This window comes from Trachurus japonicus, chromosome 23 (genome assembly GCF_045865225.1).
Source record: "Trachurus japonicus isolate A0001 chromosome 23, Traja_1.0".
In the NCBI taxonomy this organism is placed as follows: domain Eukaryota; kingdom Metazoa; phylum Chordata; class Actinopteri; order Carangiformes; family Carangidae; genus Trachurus; species Trachurus japonicus.
Window position 1 is genome coordinate 21,670,971 of NC_140929.1, and position 25,034 is coordinate 21,696,004.

A 25,034-nucleotide genomic window follows, 5' to 3' on the forward strand; every position below is an offset into this window, starting at 1 on the left:
AGTTCTTCAGTTTTTTTCTGTTATTTTCATGATAGCAGATCATCAAGACACTCATTTTAAAACACACACAAACTTAAAAAAAAAAGAAAAGAAAAGAAAAAAAGTCTGGAACCAGGAGAGACTGGAGATGAGCGGATGGATGAACACATGGAACAGTTTTTTTTTCTGTTTCTATCCGTCTTGGTTTTGTGGCTTCAGGCGGTCTTCTTTAGCAGACGGTGCCGTTCTCCTGTCGGGACTTGGGGCAGGTGGATCGGGGTATGGGCTGGACGGAGGGGGCCAGGGTGCAGAAGAAGCCGGCGATGAGGGTGAGGCCCAGGCCTCCCCAGGCGCAGAACATGGACCAGCCATAGCCATGGCCGATGTCGTCTGGCAGGCCGTACAGGTACCGGGGGTAACGGGAGAGCTCAAAGTTGATGCCGGCGACGCAGGTGCAGAGGGAAATGATGCAGAAGGTTCCTGCAACCACAGAGACACAAGATGTTGAAGAAGAAAGCCATCATTATTAACTTTAACACCCACTCGCCCGTCCACGGGCCCAGCTACAACCGACAGGCCAGTAGGTGTTAAAGAGATAGTTCAACATTTTGGCAAATTGGCCTATTGCCTTTAATTGTTGGTACAAGCTATTTTTAGAATGGCGGAGCAGAGCCGTGAGCTGCTCAGAGCTACGCTACAGAGGCTAATGGGATTTCTTGGTTTTCTCATCAAACTCATCAAATACACAATCCAACAACTCCAAAACGCTCTGGTGGACAAGTTGTGACCTGCACATTCATCACGCTATGAGATAATAACAGAACGTTATGAGAAAGAGTTGTTTTTGAGGTAAATTAATACAAAACCGCTGATCCCGTCAGGGGCAGTTTTTCAGCAAGCAGTCTCTGCATTTGCCTCGAAAAGAACTCCGTCTCCTAACGGTCCGTTATTATCTCATATAGTGTGGTGAATGTGCAGGTCACAACTTGTCCACGAGAGCGTTTTGGAGTTGTTGGATTGTGTATTTGATGAGTTTGATGAGAAAACCAAGAAATCCCATTAGCCTCCGTAGCGTAGCTCTGAGCAGCTCACGGCTCTGCTCTGCCGTTCTAAAAACAGCTTTCGCCAACAATTAAAGGTAACAAACCTACTCCTAAAACTATAGGGATTATGACAGTGGGCCAATTTGCCAAAATGTTGAACTATCCCTTTAAGGGGTTAACATAGTGAAAGAGCAACCAAGGTCAAATCCTGACAGTGTCCATCATAACATACTTTATACAGCTGTGCTCATAAGTTAACATACTCTGACAGAACTTGTGAAATATTGGCCATATTTCAGAAAATTGATTAATTGATTATGCAAAAAAAAATCTTTCATTCAGAATTAGTGGTTCAGCAAAGCCACACAATTGTGTTTGCTCTATTTAAATCATAATGATTGCCCTGAGCAAAAGTTTACACACCCTCAAAGTTTTGGCCTGATAATATACACACAAACTGACACAGACAGGAGAAGGTTGTTCAACTTTAAAAAACAGGAAAAGGATATAAAAAGATATACAAAGATTTGACAATGCCAATCAACAGTTTTCAAACCCTCATAAAAGTGGAAATTTGAGGCATTCTGTTGATATCCCATTAAAAATGAGATAAATGTATTTTGATCACTCCATGTTTTCATTAAAGAACATCTGCCAGGGTATGTAAATTCATGAGCACAACTGTATACCATTTCATCTCACTAATTTGTTTTGCTTGTAGAAATTAATATTTATCATTATCCAATAAATTTGTGCAGGGTCCACTATGTATTTGAAGGACTAATTCCATCCTGGCAGACCCTCAGCATCCTTTACACACAGAGCTTTGGCTATTGGAAGGAGGCTGTCCTTCAGCTGTAGAGATTGCCCTTGTGTGTTCATTGTATTTTATGTTTTCTTACTTATTTCACTAATTCATTCAGTGTTTTATTCAATGTGTTTGATTGTGCCAACGGCTATTGTAAACCAAATTGCCCATTGGGGACAATCAAGATTAAAGAACATTTCCACTGTCCCATTGTAACACAAGGAGTCCTTAAACATTAAACTAGTGTCCACATAATATTGTCTATGTGATCACTTGTGCAGCTCCTTCACCACAAAGGTGACAGGTTCAGAGAAATATATTTATAAGTTGCTTGTTGCTTGGACTGTTCCTATTCCCATCCAGGAATGTACGACGTCCCTGCACTGCAGAGGATTTGTCATGGTGATGCATAGGTGTGCACACATCATTAATTGCTAGGTGTTAATGACGACCATGACACTAATGACGGCCGAGGAGAGAAGCACAGTTTGGTTAAACGCTGAACAAGTCTCATCCTGCACGCTTTAGTCAGCGCTGACCTTTCCTGTATTTAACCGAGACCATAATCTTAAAGGTCAGGCTACGCTTGAAACTAACTGGTGTCACTGTCACAGGGTGACACTTCAGATTTTTTCTCTTTTTAAAGCTTTTTGAAGGCGAAGTCTTATGTAATATGAGCTGATTAAAAGGTCAGACACCAGAGAGTGGGAGAAGACTGGCTGAGTTCACCTGAGCTGACAAACAGGGCACTCAGGTTGTGTTTTGGCCTGTTAGTCCCTGGTACAACCATAAGAGTCAGTTCTACAGTATGTGACCTTAAAGGGATAGTTCAATTTTGGCAAATTTGCCTATTGCCATTATCCTTATAGTAATAGGGGTAGGTTAATTACCTTTAATTATCGGTGCATGTTGTTTTGAGATCAGCGGGGCAGAAATGTGAGCTGCTCAGCGAACACAATGGAGGTGAATGGTACAGGTCCCTTGTCCCTCATCAAACTCATCAAATACACAATCCAACAACTCCAAAATGCTCTCGTGGAGAAGTTGTGACCTGCACATTCACCACGCTATGAAATAATCATGTAACATTACAAGTTGGAGTTGGTTTCGAGGCAAATGCATAGCCGGAACTACATTCCAGACATGGCAGCTGGGCGGAGTGAAAGCGCAAGTTTTGAGTATTTGCTTCATGTGTCTTAATGTTCAATCATTAATTATACATGATTATTTCATAGCGTGGCAAATGTGCAGGTCACGACTTCTCCACAAGAGCATTTTGGTGTTGGATTGTGTATTTCTGTGTATTATATGAGTTCTGAGGGACAGAGGACCTGTACCATTCACTCTCAAAACAACATGCACCGATAATTAAAGATAATGAACCTACTGGGATTATGACAATAGGCGAATTTGCTAAAATGTTGAACTGCCCCTTTAAGATTGGACGACCTATGGCACTAGCTCATGTGATATATTGCTCAAAATGCAAATGTATATGTCGTTGTTCCAACAACAAACACTTCAGTCAGTTCTACTGAAGCCATTCATGATGCTGCACTGTGACGGAGGTTTAGTTAGCTGTGCACAGAATAAAACAAAGAGCTTGAGAACAGAACAGTAAAAACTCTGCTCCTGATGCCATTACACTATGTGTCCTTTAAAACATATTTTACAGAATTTCTCCCTTTTTATAGACTGATGATTCAACTACTCAGGTTTTAAAGTCCATCAGACTGTTGGAAACACTCCAGTGGATCATTGCCTGATGAGCGCGTCTGCATAAAATGAAGAGGACTTTTACTTCCACAGCCCGGGCTGCCTGATATAATCCCCCCCACTTCATCACTCTGCCGTGTCTGCATTGCATTGTGGTCCATTTATTGGAGAAATGTGTCTCTCTCTCTCTCTCTCTCTCCATCCTCTCTGCAGGATCTTTCCCCGAACAGCCTTTGAATTAAATGTTTGTTTCTTTTTTCAGGGGAAAAAATGGCCGCAGTCCAGTTTCACGGACCAAAGCACAACCTCGGGGAGAAAACCCAGGAGAGGAGAGGATGTACCTCCAAATCACTGACATCCCTTACCTTGACTATTTGCAGTATTTTTTTAATATTCAGTCCACATTATCTCATCTGAATGAATCTTTTCCTCTGGATTGTGTAGTAGAAGCAGTGTGTGTGTGATGCAGACTCTAAATTTGGCCTGGTTTTTTTGGAGCTCTGTGACCCCGTGGGCTGCTTCTCTATGATTTGGCCACTGCAGACTGACCCAGCCTGTTTCTTGTGCCTTTATTACCAAGCAACATAATTGACTTTTTAATTGCCTGTTCATTATACAACTGTAGGGCACAGCACTAATCCAAGACTGATCATAATTGAGTGTGCAGTCGTCTCCTGCCAAGCAAGAGCTGTGCAGCGCACAACACATCACATCACTGTGTATGTGTGTGTGTGTTACTACCCAATGTCCACTGCCAGAAAGTGGGACATGCAGGGTTGTGTGTGTGTGTGTGCTTGGGGGATGCAGGGGCAGAATATGCACACTCATACAGTCCACTTTCATCAGTCTAAACCAGCATCAGCACGGATGAGAACACAAATATAAACACTGCTGTTTGCAGGGTTTTCTGTTTGACATCTATCTATAGTGGTTTAACATATGAAATGGGACTTTAGATGAATACATTTTTAGTATTTATCGACAGTAGTTCTATATTTTGTCAACACACAGTTTTTCTTCCTGGGAGTAAGACATAAAACAGAGGGAAACATCTAGCTTCACTGCTTTGATTTAAAGTAATCATTTTCATATGATAATGCTTCAATCTTGTGAGTTTTAATGCTTTTTTGTTTCCAGGTGTCTCACAACTGTACATTTTTACATGAGTATGAAAATGATGTGGATCATAAGCCCAGTAAAACACCCTAATAAAACACTTTACAGTCATGTTTCCTTTAATTTGTCACTCTGTTTATAGTTAAATATAAACTACCAGTCATTCAATGATTTTTCTTTATTTTTATGACTTTCTACATTGTAGATTCACACTGAAGACATCACAACTATGAAGGAACACTATGGATTGATGTAGTAAACAAAACAGTGTTAAACAAAGCAGTATGTGTTTTAGATTTTAGATGTTTTTTTAAGTAGCAACCTTTTGCTATGATAACAGCTTTTTTCACACTCCTGACATTCTGTCATCATCTTCATGAGGTCGTCACCTGAACTGGTTTTCCAACAGTCTTGAAGGAGTTCCCAGAGGTGCTGAGCTCTGGTGGTCCGACTCATCCCAAACCATCTCAGCTGGATTTAGGTCAGGTGACAGATTAGACTTTTGTAACACTTTTGTGTTTAGACCTTTGTTTTAATTAACACTTTTGTGTTTACCATGTGATTCCATAGTGTTTCCTCCATAGTTTTGATGTCTTAAGTATGAATCTACAATGAAAGAAAGTCATTTAAAGAAAGACCATTGAGTGAGAAGGTGTGTCCAAACCTTTGACAGGTAGTGTGTATAGCCATATATTTGCATTTCAGTCATGTTCATTATGCAATGAGCATGAATTAATTGGATTCAGTGAACTCAAAATCTTCTATCTTTCTATGCTGCATGTTAACTGTGTGCATTTGACACTATTCCTCCACATGCTTAAAACCTGCTGAGTGGCTTATGCCATAAACCGTAACATCATCAGTGTGTGTGTGTGTGTGTGTGTGTGTGTGACTCACCTCCCATGAGGAAGAGGAGACCAGCCACATACTGCATAAGGCCTCGGTCCCAGCAGCAGCCGAGAACGCCGATGATCCAGCCGAAGAGGATGATGGCCACGGCCATGCCCATGAAGCCTGCCGTCATCCGCCGCAAGTCTGAGGAAAACACACAGGGAGAGGAGAGAGAGGATGGTTAGAACGACAAACAAACACTGATCTAAAAAGGAAACCGAGGACACATATATTAATAAGATGCACTTTTACACACATAAGATCATAAAAAACAAGCTCCTCCATAATATCTTATTTTAAATATGCAAGACAAACATCTTCTGATACTTGGATGTGGCCAGATGTGCCACACAGCTGACAATGTGAATCTGCAGCAGCTGCTTTCAGCCCCGTGTGACTCTGTGTTGACTATAAGCCTTTAAAACGACTTGAACCTGTTGCAGATGTGACAGGGATAATGAATCACAATGAGGAACGCACCCCCACACACACCCCCCACCCCTTTTAATACACAGTCTCATTAGTAGCGGTGAACTCCTGGGCCTCAGCCTGAGCGTGGCAGGCTGTTCAGTGCTCAGATGTTCCAGACCGTTCTGTTTACAGCACAAACTCTTCATGGTGAACACGTAACGTCTTTAAGTAAATGCACAGTGTTTGATTTACTGTAGCTTTCATGGTTCTCCCTGATGTGTGTGTGTGTGTGTGTGTGTGTGTGTATCTGGCTTTACAGTTCTCGTTCCTACCATTTCTCCTCATCACTTTAAAGGTATAATGTGTAGGAATTCCCCCCATCTAGCGGTGCGGTTGCATATCGGAACGTATTCTTGATGTTGCATTCACGTGAAATCGGGCAGACGTCAGACAGACAACAGACGCTGCATGTAACAGGATAAACAATACTCGCCACCTGACCCACGTTTTACCGTCTTTCTCTCGTTGAGTAAAATGACATCCGGTTGGTTTGCCGACGGCCGTCTGCCTGACTGCACCTGAATGCAACACCAGTGCCTCCGTCCTTCCTCACACTACACAGTGGTGACAGTTTTAACAGGCCGAGCCCACAGCTCCGCTGAGTTTTCATGGTTACCTACGGTCACGCTGCCACTGAACATAAAAAATGGCGATGCAACATGGCCGCCTCGGTTCGGTGCGTCGCCCACTTATGTATTTGTAACGACTTGTAACAACTCATTCTAAGGTACCAGAAAGCTTTCATTTGTATGCGGGTGTAATTCCACTTCAGTGAAATACGTATTTATGAAAGACAGATTTGATTTTTGCTAATAAAAAGCCAAAAGTTACACACTGGGGCTTTAACAACATGTTGCTCTATAAAGGTTCTGTATACCCCGGCTCGTCACCCCTGTCCTCATCAGATCTCCATCCACTGCTGCCTGACCATCCCTGTACCATCTCCTCTCCTGCTCACTTTGACACTCAACCAACTGTTGAATCTGTTTAGTCTGACACCTGCTTCTGAGTCTGACAGACAGACTTTATTTAGAACTTTGCATTAAGACATGAAGTTATTTTTCCCCCAACAATATCTTTATTTATTTCCAGACATAATAACACATACATCTAACCACTAGGACTCCAAACTCCTGCCCTAAACCATGCAGAACCCATGTCCATCAACCCACGACCAAGACATAACAACAAAACAACAACACAAATTAATAAATATAAATGTCCAAAGAAAAAAAGGAACTTAAATACACAATAAAATAATAATACAAATACTCCAAAACCAACCATACACTGTGCTATACTCACAAGTGGAAGTTATTCTTGGTAATATGTCCAATCCAAGATTTTTTATATTCAAGACTGAATATTCAGATATTCTCCTATATTCACATGATGGTTTTAATATTTCAGCTATGCTGCTTGAAATACACAAACTATATTCTTGCAACTTTAAATCACTGTATTATTTTGTATTTCATTTTGAATAGGTACAGTTGCTTTTGGCTCATTCATCTACACTGAAAATGACAAAGTCAAGCATCTTTTCTTTTCTTTTTTGATATTTTGCAAATTTATTCAAATCAAAAACTTAAAAAATTGGTCATACACAAATATTTTTTACAGTCTTTAAGTCTTAAAAGTCTTTACAAAAGTATTCAGAACCTGAATTTAGTACTTTAGATTAGGATTTGAGTCAACCTCTGTCAGACTAAAGCGTCTCTGAGCGGATAACTTCTCTAACTTCACCTCGAGGACAGTCAGAGACTTGTCCCAAAGCTGCTCTAGAGTTATCAGCTGTTTGCTTCAGGTCACCATCCTGCTAAAAGGTCAACAATCATCCCAGTCTGCTACTTGGATCAGACTGTCTTACAGTCCTTCTCTGTATTTGGCTGCATTCATCTTCCCCTCCACCCCGACCAGTCCTCCATGTTCCTGCTGCTTCCCTGAGAAGCCCCGTGAGCATGACGCTGCCAAATCTCCACTCCGCTGTAGAGAGGCATTAGCCAAGTGATGAGCGCTGCCTGGTGTTCACCAGACATTCATTAATTCATCCATAGTCATTCCTCAGTCAGTCAGAGTCAGTCTTTCACTATAAAAGCCTGATTGATGGAGAGCTGCTGAGCTTCCTCTGGCAGGTTGACAGTCACACAGCAAAGACTCTGAGCCATTCAATCCAGTTCAATCTACAGCACAATGCGCAACAATAGGAGGGATCTGAACGCTTTATACGTTTACTTTTTGATAAGTTACTTTACTTTTTCACCTCAAGTTCAAATACAGTTATAAGTTGAGCGTGGTATCAGTTTAACATTTAACATAACAAAAATGTAGAATAAATCTGGAATTCGTCCACTGAAAACTCATGAACATGAACAATCACCTGTTCTGCCCCTCCACATACTAACGTGCCTACATTGTATATGTTTTGTACATTTTCTTTATATTCTCATGTTAGAATACAGAAAAATATGAACTTCACGTGATTTTTCACATGTGAAAAATTTTGCACATGAGAATCATGTTATTTGCACATGGGAAACATGTGGTTTTGGCCCAATTTTAGGTGAATCACATGTGAATTCCCATGTGAACCCATTTTCCACATGTGATAACATGTGCTCTATATGGTAACACATGTGTTTTGCACATGCATATGTGCTCTATAGCGCACGTGTAAAACATGTTACCATGTGGAAAATGAATGAATCACATGTGAAATTCATGTGGTTTTTTATATGAATATATACGTATATGATTCTGATTGAGTTTCTGATCTCTGAATAGTGATTCACCTTTTCAGGAATAATTAAACAATAGATTATTATTCTAATTTGTAATATGTTCTATGAGCTGACAGACACACAAATTAATTTCCCTTTGGAGATTAATAAAGTCATTCTTATTCTTATGAAGAGTCCATGAGCTCATTTTATAAGCAGCATTCTTGTACAAAGTAATATTCAGTGTTATTATGAAGGGAAATATTGTCCCACTGTGTCTGAGGAAACCAGCCAGTGGTTTAAAATCTCAACAGTCTGACCTATAGTTCAGTTGGAGAAGAAACCCGCTCACTGATGGAGGACAGGTGAAGTCAGACGACTTCAACGCGTCTTCGCCGTCTTTTGTATCGGTGCGGTTTTTGTAAATGTGGCCCATTGTGCAAGAGGCGACTGTGAGGGGCGAACACAAAGAAGGAACAGAGAAGAGCGGGCAAGGCCAAGCTCAGCCACGAGGACAGCAGTGTGCTCGGCGGGAGGGTAATGACAGTGACAATGATTAGCTGCAGAGAGCAGCTGAAATATGAACAAGTGGGGAGGAAGATGAAGAGCTCCAAGCGAAAAACCCACAAGACTCCCCTCCACAAGTAGATTAGAATGTCATGGGTGAGCTGCTCTGCCAGGAGGAGGATGGTGGGGGAGGGGGAGGAGGAGGAGGAGGAGGGGAGGCTGGGGGCTGGCACAGGGCTCGGGTGGAGGACACCATGTGGTGGAGCGAGAAAGGTCAAAACATTTGGCCCGAGAGAATAAATGAGGAACAACAAAAAGGCAAAGCACCTCCTCATGTTGTACATGTTGTACATGCTCCTTTATGGTTACTGTTAATGAGCTGTTCACACACTCACACCCAGCAGCTACAGCAGCGGATGACAAATATTATCAACCACAGCCAGGGACATCAGAGTCAGCAGGAAAGAGTTTTACATCAATCTACTGAATTCTGCTTAATTGCAGATACAAAGAACACACTAGTTTGTTTGTTTTTCAGATTAAAAGTCTGTAGATATCTTATCACAATATTACATGTTATTTTTTCTATCATTAAACATCTTTTCAGTTGCTTAAGATTAAATATAGGTCTACATTTAGATGTAATCAGTTTAATATTTCGCTTTTAGATAATGCAGAGGTCGTTCAGCCTTTTGTAAATGAAGGCCGTTGAAAATTGCTTAATCTTCATAATATGAATACGTATAATGTCAAAGAGTCACTTGATGAACTGTGACGAGCTGCAGTGTTGGTTTTAAAGCCCCCATAGGTCGTCAAAAGAAAGAAAAGAAAACCCCAACGCAGCTTTAAATGTAGTTTTACAGTTTAATGTGAACTGTAATAAAAGTATATGGTCATTTAGATCCATTTGTACGACGCTGTGAGATAAAGTCAATCATCCTTTAAAGCCTAGATGATTGACCTGATGTAAGAAACGAGCAAACTGCGTCATGGAATTGACCATTTACAGTGAATGGGTTTCACAGTTTGGCAGCAGGAGGCCGCGCTGATGGAGGCAGCAAACTGTGCTGCCGTGAAAGTGTGAGCTGAGTAAGACAGAGAGATAAAGATAGGGTAAAGTCTCTGTTCTGCTCTGTGGAAACCATCAAAACTGCCCCTTGAGTACAGGTACATACCCACGGTTAAAATAAACCTTAGAAAAATGATATATTTTACACTGTATTAGTTGATTAAAGGGGACATATTATGGAAATATCACTTTTTGAAGGCTCTTGTGTTTGTCCCCCAAAATGTGAGAATTGACAACAAAATCCGTAATGTGCGACTCCCTAGGTTGAAATCCACGTGGTTCCCTCAGTTGTCTTCCAGTGATGCAACTAGGTTTCGAGTTTGCATAAAACCACCTCTACCTGGGACCGAAGGGGCGGGGCAAGCAGTGGTTCATTTGCATTTAAAGGGACAGGCACTGAAACCAGCCGTTCTGAACAGGGCTGTTTTGAGAGGATGAAAAGAGCTGTGATGTTTGATCCTTGGGGGATTTTGACCAAAGCATGTCACAGACATGTCTTTAAGACACATGGGAACTATTTTGATTTTGTGGAAAGGGGGCAGAATATGTCTCCTTTAAGTCACAGAACTAGAAATCATGTTCTTGAATGGTTAAACCAAACAAACAAACAACAAAAATCAGGATTTCAGGAATGTCTGTGTCAATAATCAATAAAGTGAGAATCAAAGCTGAGAATAAAAGCGAGAGAGGGGATGCTGTAGAAGGAGTGTGTGTGATGTGTCGGTGTGTTGAACACAGACGTCCCGCTGTGAGCATGAAGATCACAGAGATGCGTCTTCCTCCCTGAGAAGCACTAGGGGAAGAAATGATGGGGAAGTGAAAAAGTGTGAATGTCGAACAGACGCTAATGTGACAACACATTACTGTCATGTCTGTCCAATTCCTCACACTTCAAATGTGGAGCGTCTTTATGCACATTATTGAAGAGTTCGATCTGCAGACGGTAAATGAACATTTTGTGTTTTTGCAGTTATTGAGTTGAGTTGTGTTATACAGCTCTGATGTGCTGATCCAGAATATTTTATTCTCAACTATTACATGATTTTTTTGGGGGGGGAGTTTCAATCCATTTCTATATTTGAGTAACTCGTCACTATAGCGGAGACTATGGTATTTCTCAATACATACGTCTGTAAAACTCAAAAACTTTTATCAAGTACATTTTTGAGTTCATTGTAGCCAATAGTATTATCATTTTATTCAGTAACTATGTTACATTTCTACTCCATGTCTTAAAATGACTACATATAGTGTTTTGTTAGTTGCCATTATTTACAGATTGAGATTTTACATAAAACATGTTACATAACAGCACCCTATAAATATTTAAGTAAGTAGTTTAAAGGACAATTCCGGGCAAATTCAACTTGGGGCTGTATTTTCCTAACAATAAACTCTTGACTTGCTTGAAGTAAACGAACTTCTCGGTGCATGTTTGAGTAGCCATCTGACGCTGTCTGTGGGAAAAAATTGCGGCTTTGAGGTATGTAAACAGCCTAAGCAGCGGAACTTCAATCCACTCCCATTCATCGCTGCCGTGGCGATGCGGGGACAGACACAACTACCGCAAAACAGGAGCAATTAAACTGAAAAGGTCTTTTAGACCTAAGATGTTAGGAAAATACAGCCGCGAGTTGAATTTGCCCGGAATTGTCCTTTAACAGGCTTCACCCTGACTGGCTACAACGTTTGAATGTTGTTTATATGTTACAGCTTCATGCGACAGCCACATGTTACAGATGTTCTGTGAAAATACAAATGAAATATTTATTAGGGAACATGGGTGACTTTGTATGATGAGTGATTTCAGTGTGTGTGGGTGTGTGTAGACAAACAGACAGACTCTAGGAAACAAACAGAACAGCGTTTCAAAGACTGAGGCATTTTTCCTACTGACGGCCTTGGAGTCGTTTCAGACACGTGCTGATGTCTGCACACGGCTTCATGATGAAGGAGCTCGTGTAGAAGTTCCAGTTAGGAGACCTGTCACTCACACTCTGTAACCATAGTGACACCTGACCTATAGAGTAAGGCAGTACGAACTCATCCTCACTACAGCCACACTGAGCTTTCTTCTCATATGTCATGTAGTTTTGCTTTAGATTTCACTTTCTTCTAACTGCAGTGTTCCTTCTATTACATTACACTTTTTTTTTATAAAATAATTTTTTTTCTACCCATGTGTGATCCATATAATGATTTTACAGCATGCTGTGGATATTGATGGTACGAAGATATTCTTTGTGACCTCCCTGACCTTTGCTCTTACAATGCTCTCAGGCTAAAATATCAATTTGCCCATACAACATATCATAATCTATCTATACGGTTATGAAATCCATGCTCTCCAGAGGTTAGACTACATTTTTTCTTTCTATGATTAATTCAACTCATACAAAGCGGTCTAGGTTAACATAAATCTTAATTTGCATCATATGCTTAATAAAAGGCTAAAGGCTGGTTGGCACTGATGTAGGTCAGGGTGAGCTGTTTGCTCTACGCTGAGCGATGTTTTCCCCTCTGCCTGCACCCTGACAGTCGTCCTGTCAGGTCAGATCAGCCTTCACCATGTTCTCCATCAACGGCCAGACCCTGCAGGTCACTGTGGGACTGTACCAGTTTAAACACTAGAGGACAACCGAGGAGTAAAACCCCCTGTGGTGTACATTAGAAGTGCCCCCTGTAAAAAAAGAAAAAGAAAAAAAAAAGGATCTTAAAGCCCCAGTATGTAACTTATTTGGCTTTTTATTAGTAAAAATCAAATATTGCTTTCATAAATACGTATTTCACTAAAGTCGAATCACACCCGCACACAAATGAAAGCTTTCTTGTACCTTAGAATGAGTTGTTACAAGTCGTTACAAATACATAAGTGGGCGACGCACCGAACCGAGGCGGCCATGTTGCATCGCTATTTTTTACGTTGAGTGGCAGTGTGACCGTAGGTAACCACGGAAACTCAGCGGAGCTGTCGGCTCGGCCTGTTAAAACTGTCACCACTGTGTAGTGTGAGGAAGGACGGACGCACCGATGTTGCATTCAGGTGCAGTCAGGCAGACGGCCGTCGGCAAACCAACCGGATGTCATTTTACTCCACGAGAGAAAGACGGTAAAACGTGGGTCAGGTAAACAATACGACATCACCCTGACAACATATTGTCACGCCTGTATTGTTTTGCCTCGTGCTGGCGGACCACTTGTTTACATAGACGCTTGTTTACGCTTGTTTATCCTGTTACATGTCTGACGTCTGCCCGATTTCACGTGAATGCAACATCAAGAATACGTTCTAATCTAAAAATCTAAAAAAAAAAACTTTCTAAGTATATAACCAAATCTCAGTCTGAGTCTAAGCTGGACTCCTCTTGGTGAACTGGACTACAGTAAAGGCAGAGACGGAGGCTGTAGCGACGGCCTGAGGGATAATCACCAGGGAAAATAACAGAGCAGCTGCTAATGTCTATGAGCCAGAGACCTCAACTTGTCACTGACAATAAATATGATCATATTTGACTTTATCCGTGTATGTGTAATTCATTTTAACCCACTAATGTCTGCATGCTGCCTGTTCAAAGGGAGATCTCACACAAGGCTCTCACAGAGAAGCAGGAAACTATCCAAACACTTGGACTGCATGGGTCTGGACTCTACACAGCAACAGTGAGTGACTGCAACAGCCAAGAAAATGAAGAGATTTTTTGGAGCCAAAAGGTCTCTAAGCCCCGATGTCAGCACCTTCTCTGACATGCTGTAGCACACAGGGAGGGGAAGAGGCTGACGGACACACCGACTGGGCTGTCACTCAGCGTCTGGGAGGGAGGCCAGAGGAGGATTTTAACCGAATGCACTCCTCTGGCCAAATTCTGTAGCGATACAAAGTCTTCAGATTGCACACGCTTGGCCACATCCAATTATTCTAAATGTATAATCACAATATTGGCGCGGACGAAATGATTGTGATTTAGCTGAAGCGATTAACCGCCTAAAGTCTTTCATGCCTTTAGAAAATAAACACCTTTTCATATTAGTTGTGTATTTATTTTCATTGATGATGGGTTGTGTGGAGCTGTTGGTGCTTGGACGGCTCTAACTTTGGCACAAAGTTGGAAATTTGACAAAATTTGACACACCATACTAATTCTTTTAGGTTTTTAAAGAGCTGAAGTAATTCTGTCACCTCATAATCAGCATCACCTATTTGCCTAGGGAACCTGGAGAGTAGGATTTAATGCTCCCTTTGCTTATTTCTTTTTTATTTTTTGGTTTTCTGTGCTATCTGACCAAATGAGTCCTGCTGGCAGGTAATAAATGTAATAAATTCCCTTTAAGGTCTCTCCTCTGAGACATTTTTATTGAATCTAATACAATCCCGACTCTCTTGCCATGGAGATGAAACCTCTGCAGAGGCCTGGATATTGTGTGATATCCTCGACTATGCCGGTTACCATTATCATCATCACCGTAATTTGCCGAACACGTTCGGTGGAGTGCAAATACATGACACGGTCAGTTACGCTGTAAAAATCCTCATTAGTCCCACTGGGGTGGAGATAATGTGACACTTGGACATCGACAGCACTAAACAATCAGTCTATCCAATGCTGCATTTGCATCATTAACATAATAACAGACATTGTGAATTCAAACTCAACTATTACATGTTTTTTTCTTCCTGTTGAGTTTCAGTCCATTTCTATTAGATTATAGTGAGGGGAATGGTATTAAGTCTATTCCTCAATAACATCTATTAAAAGGATAGTTCAACATTTTGGCAAATTTGCCTATTGCCATATACCCTATAGTCGTAGTGGTAGGTTCATTACCTTTAATTATCGGTGCATGTTGTTTTGAGATCTGCGGGGCAGAGACGCAAGCTGCTCAGTGAAGACAATGGAGGTGAATGGTACAGGTCCCCTGTCCCCCAAAACTCATCAAATACACAATCCAACAACTCCAAAACGCTCTCGTGGAGAAGTTGTGACCTGCACATTCACCACGCTATGAAATAATCATGTAACACTACGAGACAGAGTTGTTTTCAAGGCAAATGCGTAAATGGAACTACATTCCAGACACAGCTGCTGGGTATTTGCTTCATGTGTCGTAATGATTTTTTCATAGTGTGGCAAATGTGCAGGCCACAACTTGTCCACAAGAGCATTTTGGAGTTGTGGGATTGTGTATTTGATGAGTAAATAAGTAGTTGGCTTTACCCTGACTGCCTCCAACATTCAAAGGCTGTTTATACGGTACAGCTTCATGTGACACAGCCACATGTTACAGAATTCTAACTCATCACCGCAGCATGTCCTACGTCAGCCGACTCCTGTGCAACAGCCGACCTGCTTTATCTGCATACAGGTATAAGCTCCTGTTTACGGGTGACTGAGCTTTGTCACGTTTTAATGCGGCTGCTTCACTCAGAGATCTGTTTAGACCCCGGAGCACAGTTTGATGCATGTCAGCAGTTGTCATCCCGACTGTCTTGGTCTGCGGATCCCAGATACGAAGGATCGCAGCAGTCAGAGAGCTCCGCCGGGGCGCGTGGGGGGCCTGTGCACCGGCTGGAGCTCGGAGCTGTCAGACGTCATCCCCTGCCCCTGCATTTGACTACATTTCAACTCCCATGGAAGTTTCAAATGCGTGATTGATGGACATCCCTTAGGTCACATCACGCATATCCATCTGCGTGTTGTACTGGTATTCTTTAAGGATATATAAACAAATCTGGAACAGATTCTGTACAAATTATCATATGTAAATGTTTTTTTTTTGTATTTTGAACATCTTGGACAAACATGTAAAGGCATCACCCTGGGCTCTGGGAAATTGTCATAGACATTTTTCCAGCTTTTTCAATAGATTGTACCAGCCTGTGAAGTGACTGCATTAAGCTGTGGGAGATCATTTGGTGCCTAGGTTTGTAACATCCTAACATCTATCCTATTTTTTTTTGTAATGCAATTTGCATACATTTGCATACTCAAATAAAAACGCTTGTAAGCTGAGGCCAAAATGCATTTATGAGACATCATTTGAAAACCAATATCTTCCAGTTTATGAAAATGTGCTTGTTTACCATGAGACTAAAAGCAAACCTAACCTACATTGTTTTTTGTTATTTTTTTGTATTTACATTGTCCTTTTTTTGCAGGAAGGTGTTGAATTGTGGAGAGCATCAACGCAAAAGGAGTCAGTCTATAGTCTGCAGTGGACTTCTTGTGACCATATTCATAACTTTGAATGCTTTTATGAAAAATACATTTAGTTTTTTTTTTTATCCATGTACCACTGCAGATGAAAGGAACAGAAGAAACCATTGAATGTACTGATGATTTGGCATCAAAACCTCTTAAAGGGAATCAGCGCTGCTTTGCTTGTTTTGCTGGTTTCTGAAGCTTGTAAATATGAATGAAATGTGATTGAGCTGAATATTTGAACTGATGATTCTGTACATTAAAAGTGAAGGAAAAAGAAAGGTATTTACATCTTCACAATACTGCATCAGCGTTGGTCTCAGAGCTCATTATCTTCAGCATCAGCTGAATGCTATGTGAGATGCCTTCTTCTCCAAGTAGGCTAATTTACACTGAGGCTATACATAGATAGGCCTTATGGCAAATGCAAACATCAGCACAATAATATTGCCATAATGCAAATATGCTAATGTTTACTAGATATATGTTTACCAGTATAGTTTAGTGTGTTAGCATACTAAAACAGGCTAATTAGCACTAAACAAAGCAAATCTGAGGCTGATGGGAATTTGTTTGGTTTTGAAGTTTTCCCTTCATTGTTATGCATCCTGTGTATTGTTAATTAATTTGTTTCCCATCTGTAAACAGGTGTGTGTGTCTGTGTGTAGAGTTGTGCCTGAATCCAAATATGTAACCAGGATTGATGAGACCAAATAGTTTTCATACTGTATCTGAATATTCTCGGCCTTATTCAGACAATAAAGTAAAAAGCCTCAATGCAGCAGTGCTGACTCCCGTCCGAGCGGATACCGCAGCCTCGTCTCCACAGACAGAGACGCATTATAGTAGCTCCACATTATTGAAGTTAATCTCCTGATGCCGCGGACCTCGCCTCTCTCTGCTCGGCAGCACTGAGACAGCTGTTTGCTGAAGCCAGTCGGCACTTTGTTTTCGGTTTGGCTCGGTATCTACAGCGTAGTCCAGCGGAGAGTCTCGTCTGTCACTGTCTCATACTGGCGGAGGAGGCATTAAATACTTGTTCATTAATAGCAGTGAACGGCTCGTGTCTGGCAGTTTTTTTCTTTTGTTAAACCCTTACAAATTATACCAAAGAATTAAGCTTAGAAGCCAAAGCCTTGTAAAAAATAATGACAGAGAGAAAAACAGATGAAAAATACAATGTGAGAAGGCTGAAATTATATCTCATAGATGGCAATAGTATAATAATTTGATGCTTTGAATTGATTTATTTGGTTAATAATGTTCTATGAAATGTATTATTAAACATTTCATGGACTATTGTTGTAAACTGTCTTAGAATGTGTCGAACAATGTGCACTTGTGACTTGTTATTTCTATGACTGTCTGGCTGAATGACGTCTGCTTGCAAATCAAATTGCCCTTCAAGGGATATTCAATAAAGATGATGAAGATTCAATAAAAATGATGATGATGATGATGATTATGATGTTGAAGATCTCTACCTTGCCAGAATTAACATCACTTCCTCTAAACTAAAGGTCCTTTGTCATTTGATTTTGTCCGTTCTCATCAAGAACCAATCATTGTTTTTGCAGTACTGTAACCACGACCACCTTTAGGTTTCAATCTGATACTGATACGGATCATTTTGGGGTTAAACAGTGATAATTACATCTCTCATCTGTCACTTCAGTCATTGTTCTTCTCTTGCATTAAAGCTGTTGGAGCTGTTTCCATTTGCTGCATCTGAGAGAAGCGTTAAATGGCTGAAATAATGACATGTTCAGTAGAACAATAAACGCCCAGATAAACTATGGAAATGAAAAAAAAAAAGAAGGAAGGGAGACTAAGAAGCGCAGATGCAGAGAGCGACCACCGTCGTCACACTCGATCCTCTTGATTGTCAACGTTGCGCTGTGAATAACTGTGGATAAAACTGTGCTCATTTGTTTACTGTATCTGCATATGACAGGCTGCTGTCTATCTGCTTTTCTCTGCTGCTTAATAGGTTCCATTGTTCAGCTCTGTGCTGCAATTCCCTTTTAATTACGTTCTTCGCTCCAGGACCAATGGCCCAATGAAACGTTATTTCATAAAAGGGAAATGGCTTTTGGTGCCTGTGTGGAAATGTTATTTTCTCAGTCAGATAGATGGAAATGAAAATGTCTTGTCTGCAACAGCTCAAGGTTGCCTGTTAATCAGCGGTTTGCTGCCTCGGATACTCCTCCACACTGTTAGAATATGCACTGCTCCAACTCCAGAGCATATTTTTAAATACTAATGAACTGTTGTAGTGGGCCATCAGTCTGTGACCTGGGGGATATCTGACTATGATGTCATATTGTCTACATGTGGCTAAATAATCACTGAGCAAAGGAAAAAATGCCAATAAACAAAATCATTAAGGCGGAAATCCAACACACACAAACTGAAAAGACAAAGTTTGGTGATTTCCCTTCATTACTGCTGCTGTCATTGCACTGTCAATTATGCAATAGCTGAATTATCCCCAGAGGTGTCCTCCTCTTCAAAACAAATAGACCCTGTGATTGAATCCAGTAGCAGTTTCAAGTTTTTCCCGACACTATCCTGTGAGGGTCTGACGTCTGATGGCGGAAATCTGACACACAGTTAAGATATATAATAAAAAACTTATCAAGATCCAAGAAGCTAAAAAGCTTAAAACTGAATAAAACATCTTCTTTCTGGCAGAGAAACATCATATAGATGAAAAGTGCTGAAAATATATTAAAATATACCATAGATCTAGTTTATCTTAGTAAGCTGCAGAAATATTATATATTATACCTTCAACCCGATGCTGAGCGTGCAAGTCTAACAAACAGTTACAGCCTCACACTATATCATAGCAAAAATGCCTGACGGTAAGCATTACTGTTAAAATTTTAATCACCAATATAAGTGTTTATTACAGCGGTAAATGACTGTGGTTAGTTTGAGTCACGTAAGGTTCCAACCAGCAGCAGTCTCACAGATCTATGCGTGGTAAGCAACACAGGTTTGTTCTGTGTCAGTCAAAACATGGCAGAAGGTAGCGAAAGTGCTTCTAATACGCTGTAACACTGAGGCTCCATCTTCAAGCTGTGATTGTATGTTTTCAAACTTATTCCTGGACTGCAGCTCACTCTTTCATCCTATGTTTCCAAAAGGTCTTTGATTGAATCTATCAACCGTCCATTGCTTTGAAATGGCCTTATGAAATAACCCGTTAAAAATATACATGTGGTTGAACACTGTGTCACACAGTGATAAAGCTCCAAAATATGTCAATAGCATCTGTCTGTTTTACAGTGAAAATCTTCACACGTAGTAAGAAGAAGAAGAAGGAACCCAAAGCTGGATGAATTATTTGTAGCATCACTTTAATAGTTTTAATAGCTTTCAACTGCATCTCACAGTCTTCTTCAGCAAATGGAGCTGTTGGCTCAGTTGTCATCACACACTGTTGTGTATGAAACGGAGCCAACTCCTTGACAACGGAGCCAACAGCTCCATTCACTGATGATGATGATGATGATGAGATGCAAGTGAAAACTATTTTGTCCAACTACTTTTCACAAAGTCAACTTGGGTCCCATTCCAATATTTGATATACAGTATATATAGCCAATACATAAATATCAGTTATGTTATGTAAGAATTTGATATGATGTTGGAACACGGTCAGGGAATTCATAGTGTGACAATCAGACTTGAAACAAACCAGCCAACTATCTGATCCTGAAAGCCACTTTATTTGGAAGTAAAGTGAAGCCATTGCCTCAAAGGTGTATCAGGTCGGTCAAGTTTGAGTTTTGAGTATAGAGTAATTCTTACAATTATTAAGATTACCAGAAATAATTCTTTTATTTGGACTGGTCTGAAAATCTAATTTTGAGAACCAGGTGTAATGCCAAGTGAAAGGCTTCAGGTCTGCTCATGTCACCTAATGATCTCTAACAATTCAAGTAATTTCCAACCATTTATAGCCTCCGTCTTAATACTTTTACTCTTCAGATATTGTTTCATCTATATTAGTAATGGTTCAACAATGTTTTCAAGCTATATCAGTTTTAAATATATCTGAGTAGACTTCAGCTTTTCAATTTCTTAATACTAATCTTCAACAATTCAAGTAATTTCCAACCATTTCATACAGCCTCCTTCTTATATGTTTTACTTTTAGTCTTCAGATATTGTTTCATCTTGTCAAGATTGCTTCTTCAGTTTCTTCACATAATTCAGCATTGTTTCAACAATTTATTCAGCTCTTGCAGCTTCCAGCATTCACCCGTATTTCCTTCAGGAAATGCATTCTCTAGTTCTTATTAATGATTATTCAGATGACCAGAAATAATTCCTTTATTTGAACTGGTCTGAACATCTAATGCAGATTTTAAGAATCAGGTCTAATGCCAAGTGAAAGGCTTCAGGTCTGACTGCTCGTGTCACCTACTGCAGTGTCAGTGTTCCCATCAGGGCCTCTGTTTTTCAGGGATCAGAGTGATTAAGCGTTTCTGGTGAAAAGGTGCTATAGAGGAGGTTGCAGTCCGTTTTTTTGCAATCTGCTGAGGTTTTGCTGCTGTAAGCATGTGGCCCTGTCACACAGGCTGGCTGCAGCCACAGCTCAAGATATTGAGCTTAATTTCATTACCCCATGTCAACTGCCACTGGGGAGAAAACAATGGAGTGGGAAAATCAAATTATGCAAGATAACAGGAAGGGGGGAGATGGTGGGTGTGATGGGGATGAGTTGGCAGCAGCGAGAGCAGAGTTAATGTCTTTAAACATATGTGCTATTTGCTGAGGAAGCCCCTCACAATGCCCTGTGGCTTTTTTGGCACTGTGGCGAAGCCTTCATCCGGAGTGGGGGGGCATATGCGTAATTTTATAGTGTGTCAGGCAGCGGCAATATGAGTACCCCTGCAGGTTGAGTCAGCCCCCGCCCCCAAAAGGGAGTCAGCCGAGCGCACAGAGCGGGCGGGGTAGACAGAGGAGGGACGGACATGTGTGTGTGTGTGTGTGTGGGGGGGGGGCGGTTCTAACTGACAGCCGTCTCCTGGAGAATAGGCCGGATGCTGGATCGACGGGAGACGAGATGACACCCCGGGCCCTCCGGTTGGTCCTGGAGGGCCCAGCAGCTGTCAATCACCTCTCCTGGGTCAGGCATGTACTGAGCACAGATGGTGACAGGATAGCAGCCGGCATATGGGAGTGTTACCACAATGGCATTCTTATCATCGGCCGTCTCCATGACGACCGAAGACGGGACGCTGATACACCTTTTGATATGACAAATGAAAATGAACTCCAGGCGCTGTGACGCAACCAAACCTCATCATCATCATCATCATAACGCTGATAACACTCCACTATTGGCCCAGAGGCTGAAATGTTCAGAGCAGCTCCCATTGGACAAAATTGTTTTTGGTGAAAACTGCCCAGACGTGCTATTCCGAAAGATTTAATTCAACTCAGAAAAAATCACTTGAGTTACAGAAATTTTACGAAGGCTTTACCTATGATAGATGGAATAGAACTAACAGACAAAGAAATGTAACAACAAGCATATACGCCAGTGTTTTCAAAGACAGAATAGAGTAGTTGGAGATCTCATATTGAGGACATAAACTGGAGAAGGGCCTGGCTCCTCCCATATAAATATTGCATTTCAAATAAAGCAAAAGAAGTACATTTCAAGATTTTACATATACCCTGTCAACTCTATTATTGCAAAATTTACAGATGTGAATGACTCCTGCACTTTTTGTAATAGCAACGTAGAAACTTCTTCGCATTTGTTTTTTCATTGTGACGTGTCGAGGAAGTTTTGGTGTGATCTTGGATCTCATTTTTTTGGTGCTGCTAACTCCCTTACCTTTAAAGATATCATTTGTTACTACGTTAATCCAGAAGATCGCGCTCTTGAACACCTGATGAATTTTATCATCATTTACGCAAAATTCTTTACTCACAAACAAAAATTTGCTAATTCTGTACCTAAATTCACTCCTTTTTTACTTGAACTAAATTCTTTGTTTAAATATCTCTATTTGATCAATAACAAAAAAAGCAACTGGACAATTATGAAAAGTATTTCCCCAAAACCTCTGACTAACCCTTTATTAATGTCTATTTTTTTTCTTTTTTTTAAATTATTATTATTATTATTATTATTTTATTTTATGTATCTTATTGTATTTTTCATCCTTGTTGTACCCATCTTATTATTTTATTATTTTCAAGCCATATTTTATAAATTACTGTATTATTGTACTGTCCCTTTGTACTTTTTGATGTGCTGTTACACAGGAACGTATACCTTGTTGGTTTTGTAAAATTTGTTCAATAAAAAGAAAAAGTAATGGCCCAGACTGCTTATATCCATTTGAGCAATTGTCTCCTTCCGTCTCCAAGACGCCCGGCTTCTCACCCTGCCATTGTGCGCGGCTGGTCCGAATGGTTACAACCGCTCCGGCCTGAAGCGGCGTTAGGACATTTTGCACAAAGTAGTTAATTTTAAGCATATAGCCCAACCCCTGAAGGGCCCGCTTTATGATCTGTCAGAGTTAGTTTGTAAGACACGGCGCCTGGAGGAGGAGAGAAAAAGCCCGGCCATCGTAGAGAAGGAGGGATACGTGATTTCATTTAAATACGGAGATAACTACTCTCTCCGGGAAGACACTTGCACTTGGTTGTTCATGTGAAATATGCCACAAATAGCAACATAGAGAGAGAGAGGGAGCAGAAGAGAGTGGAATACAATTCTTGGCTCATTTCTCACCTCCACACAGTTGATCAAACACAGCTTGAAGTGCGTGCGAATGTTGGATCATTGGTTTCGGAAAGTTAAGGCAATGGTTGGATGCAGATCCCCCGTCAGTCGAATGTTAGAAAGGTGTGTGTGTGTGGGTTTCTAAAGCTACTGAAGCAGCAAGTTGCTGGGATGAACTATAGTATTCCTCCTCTCCAGCTCCAGACTTCCTTCCTTTCTTTACAACCTCTTCTCATCACACACGTCCACTACCTCGCTGAAACATTTACTTCTTTTACACTCAAGAACTCAAACTGCTCCGCTGCCTTTGTGTTTTTGGAGATCTCCACTAGCAGCTTAATAAGATCTGTAGTTATGTTTAAATGTTTAACTACTTCTAGTGCCTGGGGTACTTATGATGCAAGTGAAGAAGGAAGTTAGTTACAAAGAACAAAGTCTGCTCTGCATTGCTTCAGTAGGAGGCTGGTGTGGGTGAATGACAAACATTGATGCACAATTTTTCAGTCGGTGTTTGTTTTAGCTGTAACTCTTGTGTAAGCTTGTACGAGTGCTACAGTAGGTTAACTGTGATGACAAATGGCCTTTTTCCATTACACAGTTACAGCAGCACAGTTACTGCTCTACTCAGCTTAACTCGGTTTAGGCGGGGTCGTCATAGCACAGCTGCTACAGTATGGTTGTTCCGTCTTTTTTCGATTCAAAGGGGAAATGTCACTTTTTGAAGGCTCTTTATCATATATTTGGCTGTTTGTCTTGCCTTCCGGCCCCCTAAACGTGAGAACTGACAAAAAAGTCAGTCCAGTGATGTAACTAGGTTTCGAATTTGCATAATACCACCCCTACCTGAGACCATTAAAAGGGGTGGGGCGTTCAGTAGTTCAGTAGTTGCATTTAAAGGCAGACAGGCACTGAAACCAGCCGTTCTGAACAGGGCTGTTTTGAGAGGATGAAAAGAGCTGTGATGTTTGATCCTTGAGGTATTTTGACCAAAGCATGTCACAGACATGTCTTCAAGACACCTGGGAACTACTTTAATTTGTGGAAAGGGGGCAGAGTACAGCAGCAGTCTCAGTAAAGATTAGTGGTCGCTGTTGCCGGTGTGTGTTTTTTTTAAAAAGCGGGTTTGATTCTTGTGTTGGATGACGCGCTTGTGACTCTTCCAGTGATGGCGCTCTGGCCAATCAGTGGCAGGCGGTCGGTTGATATCATGTTTCAGTATCAGCTCAGCTCGCTGGGAACCTTGGCTGAGGTGTTACCGAAAAAAAGTCCAGCCGGGTAGTGCTAGTGGAAAAGGGCCAAATGGTCCTTAAGGAACTATCCATTTGGACCCTGCCTCTCCCTGAACCTAACCAAGTAGTATGTTGAAACCAAACTGTGAATTTTCCAAAAGCTTGATTTCATTCAGCAGTATAACGAAGGTCCGGTACTGCCTGCTTCAAACCTTGAAGGTGGAGTGCTTGTTGTTGTTGACATGCTGCCAGTGTGCGACCTGAGGACAGGCTATGACTTCCTGTGACTGAACTTTCACTTTCCTCAAGTTGTCCATATACATTTGTCCATGTGCGTGCACCTTAATCCTCCAGATTGTCTGCCTCTGGCTGTGATCCCATGAGAAAAATAATGGAATCAGCAATAAAAGTCAGCAAAACAATACCCCCTAGGCCTATATGAATTAGTCGTTAAGTGCTAAAATCAAAAGGCATCTGGACTTCTTTTTAGCTCTTTGGTTTGATTTACTTTTTAACATCTTTATCCTTTTG

General features: G+C 41.0%; 1 protein-coding gene across 1 annotated transcript in view; it reads right to left on the minus strand.

Moving 5' to 3' along the window:
• Positions 1–202: 202 nt before the first annotated feature.
• Positions 203–25,034, minus strand: part of tmem178bb (transmembrane protein 178Bb) — a 140,001-nt gene continuing 115,169 nt past the window's right edge. The window contains exons 3-4 of the mRNA XM_085769991.1: positions 5,560–5,697; positions 203–459 (exon numbers count right to left, since the gene is read on the minus strand). Of these exons, the coding sequence (XP_085626117.1) occupies positions 209–459; positions 5,560–5,697 (389 nt within the window). The 3' untranslated portion in view covers positions 203–208. The remainder of the gene's footprint in view (positions 460–5,559; positions 5,698–25,034) is intronic.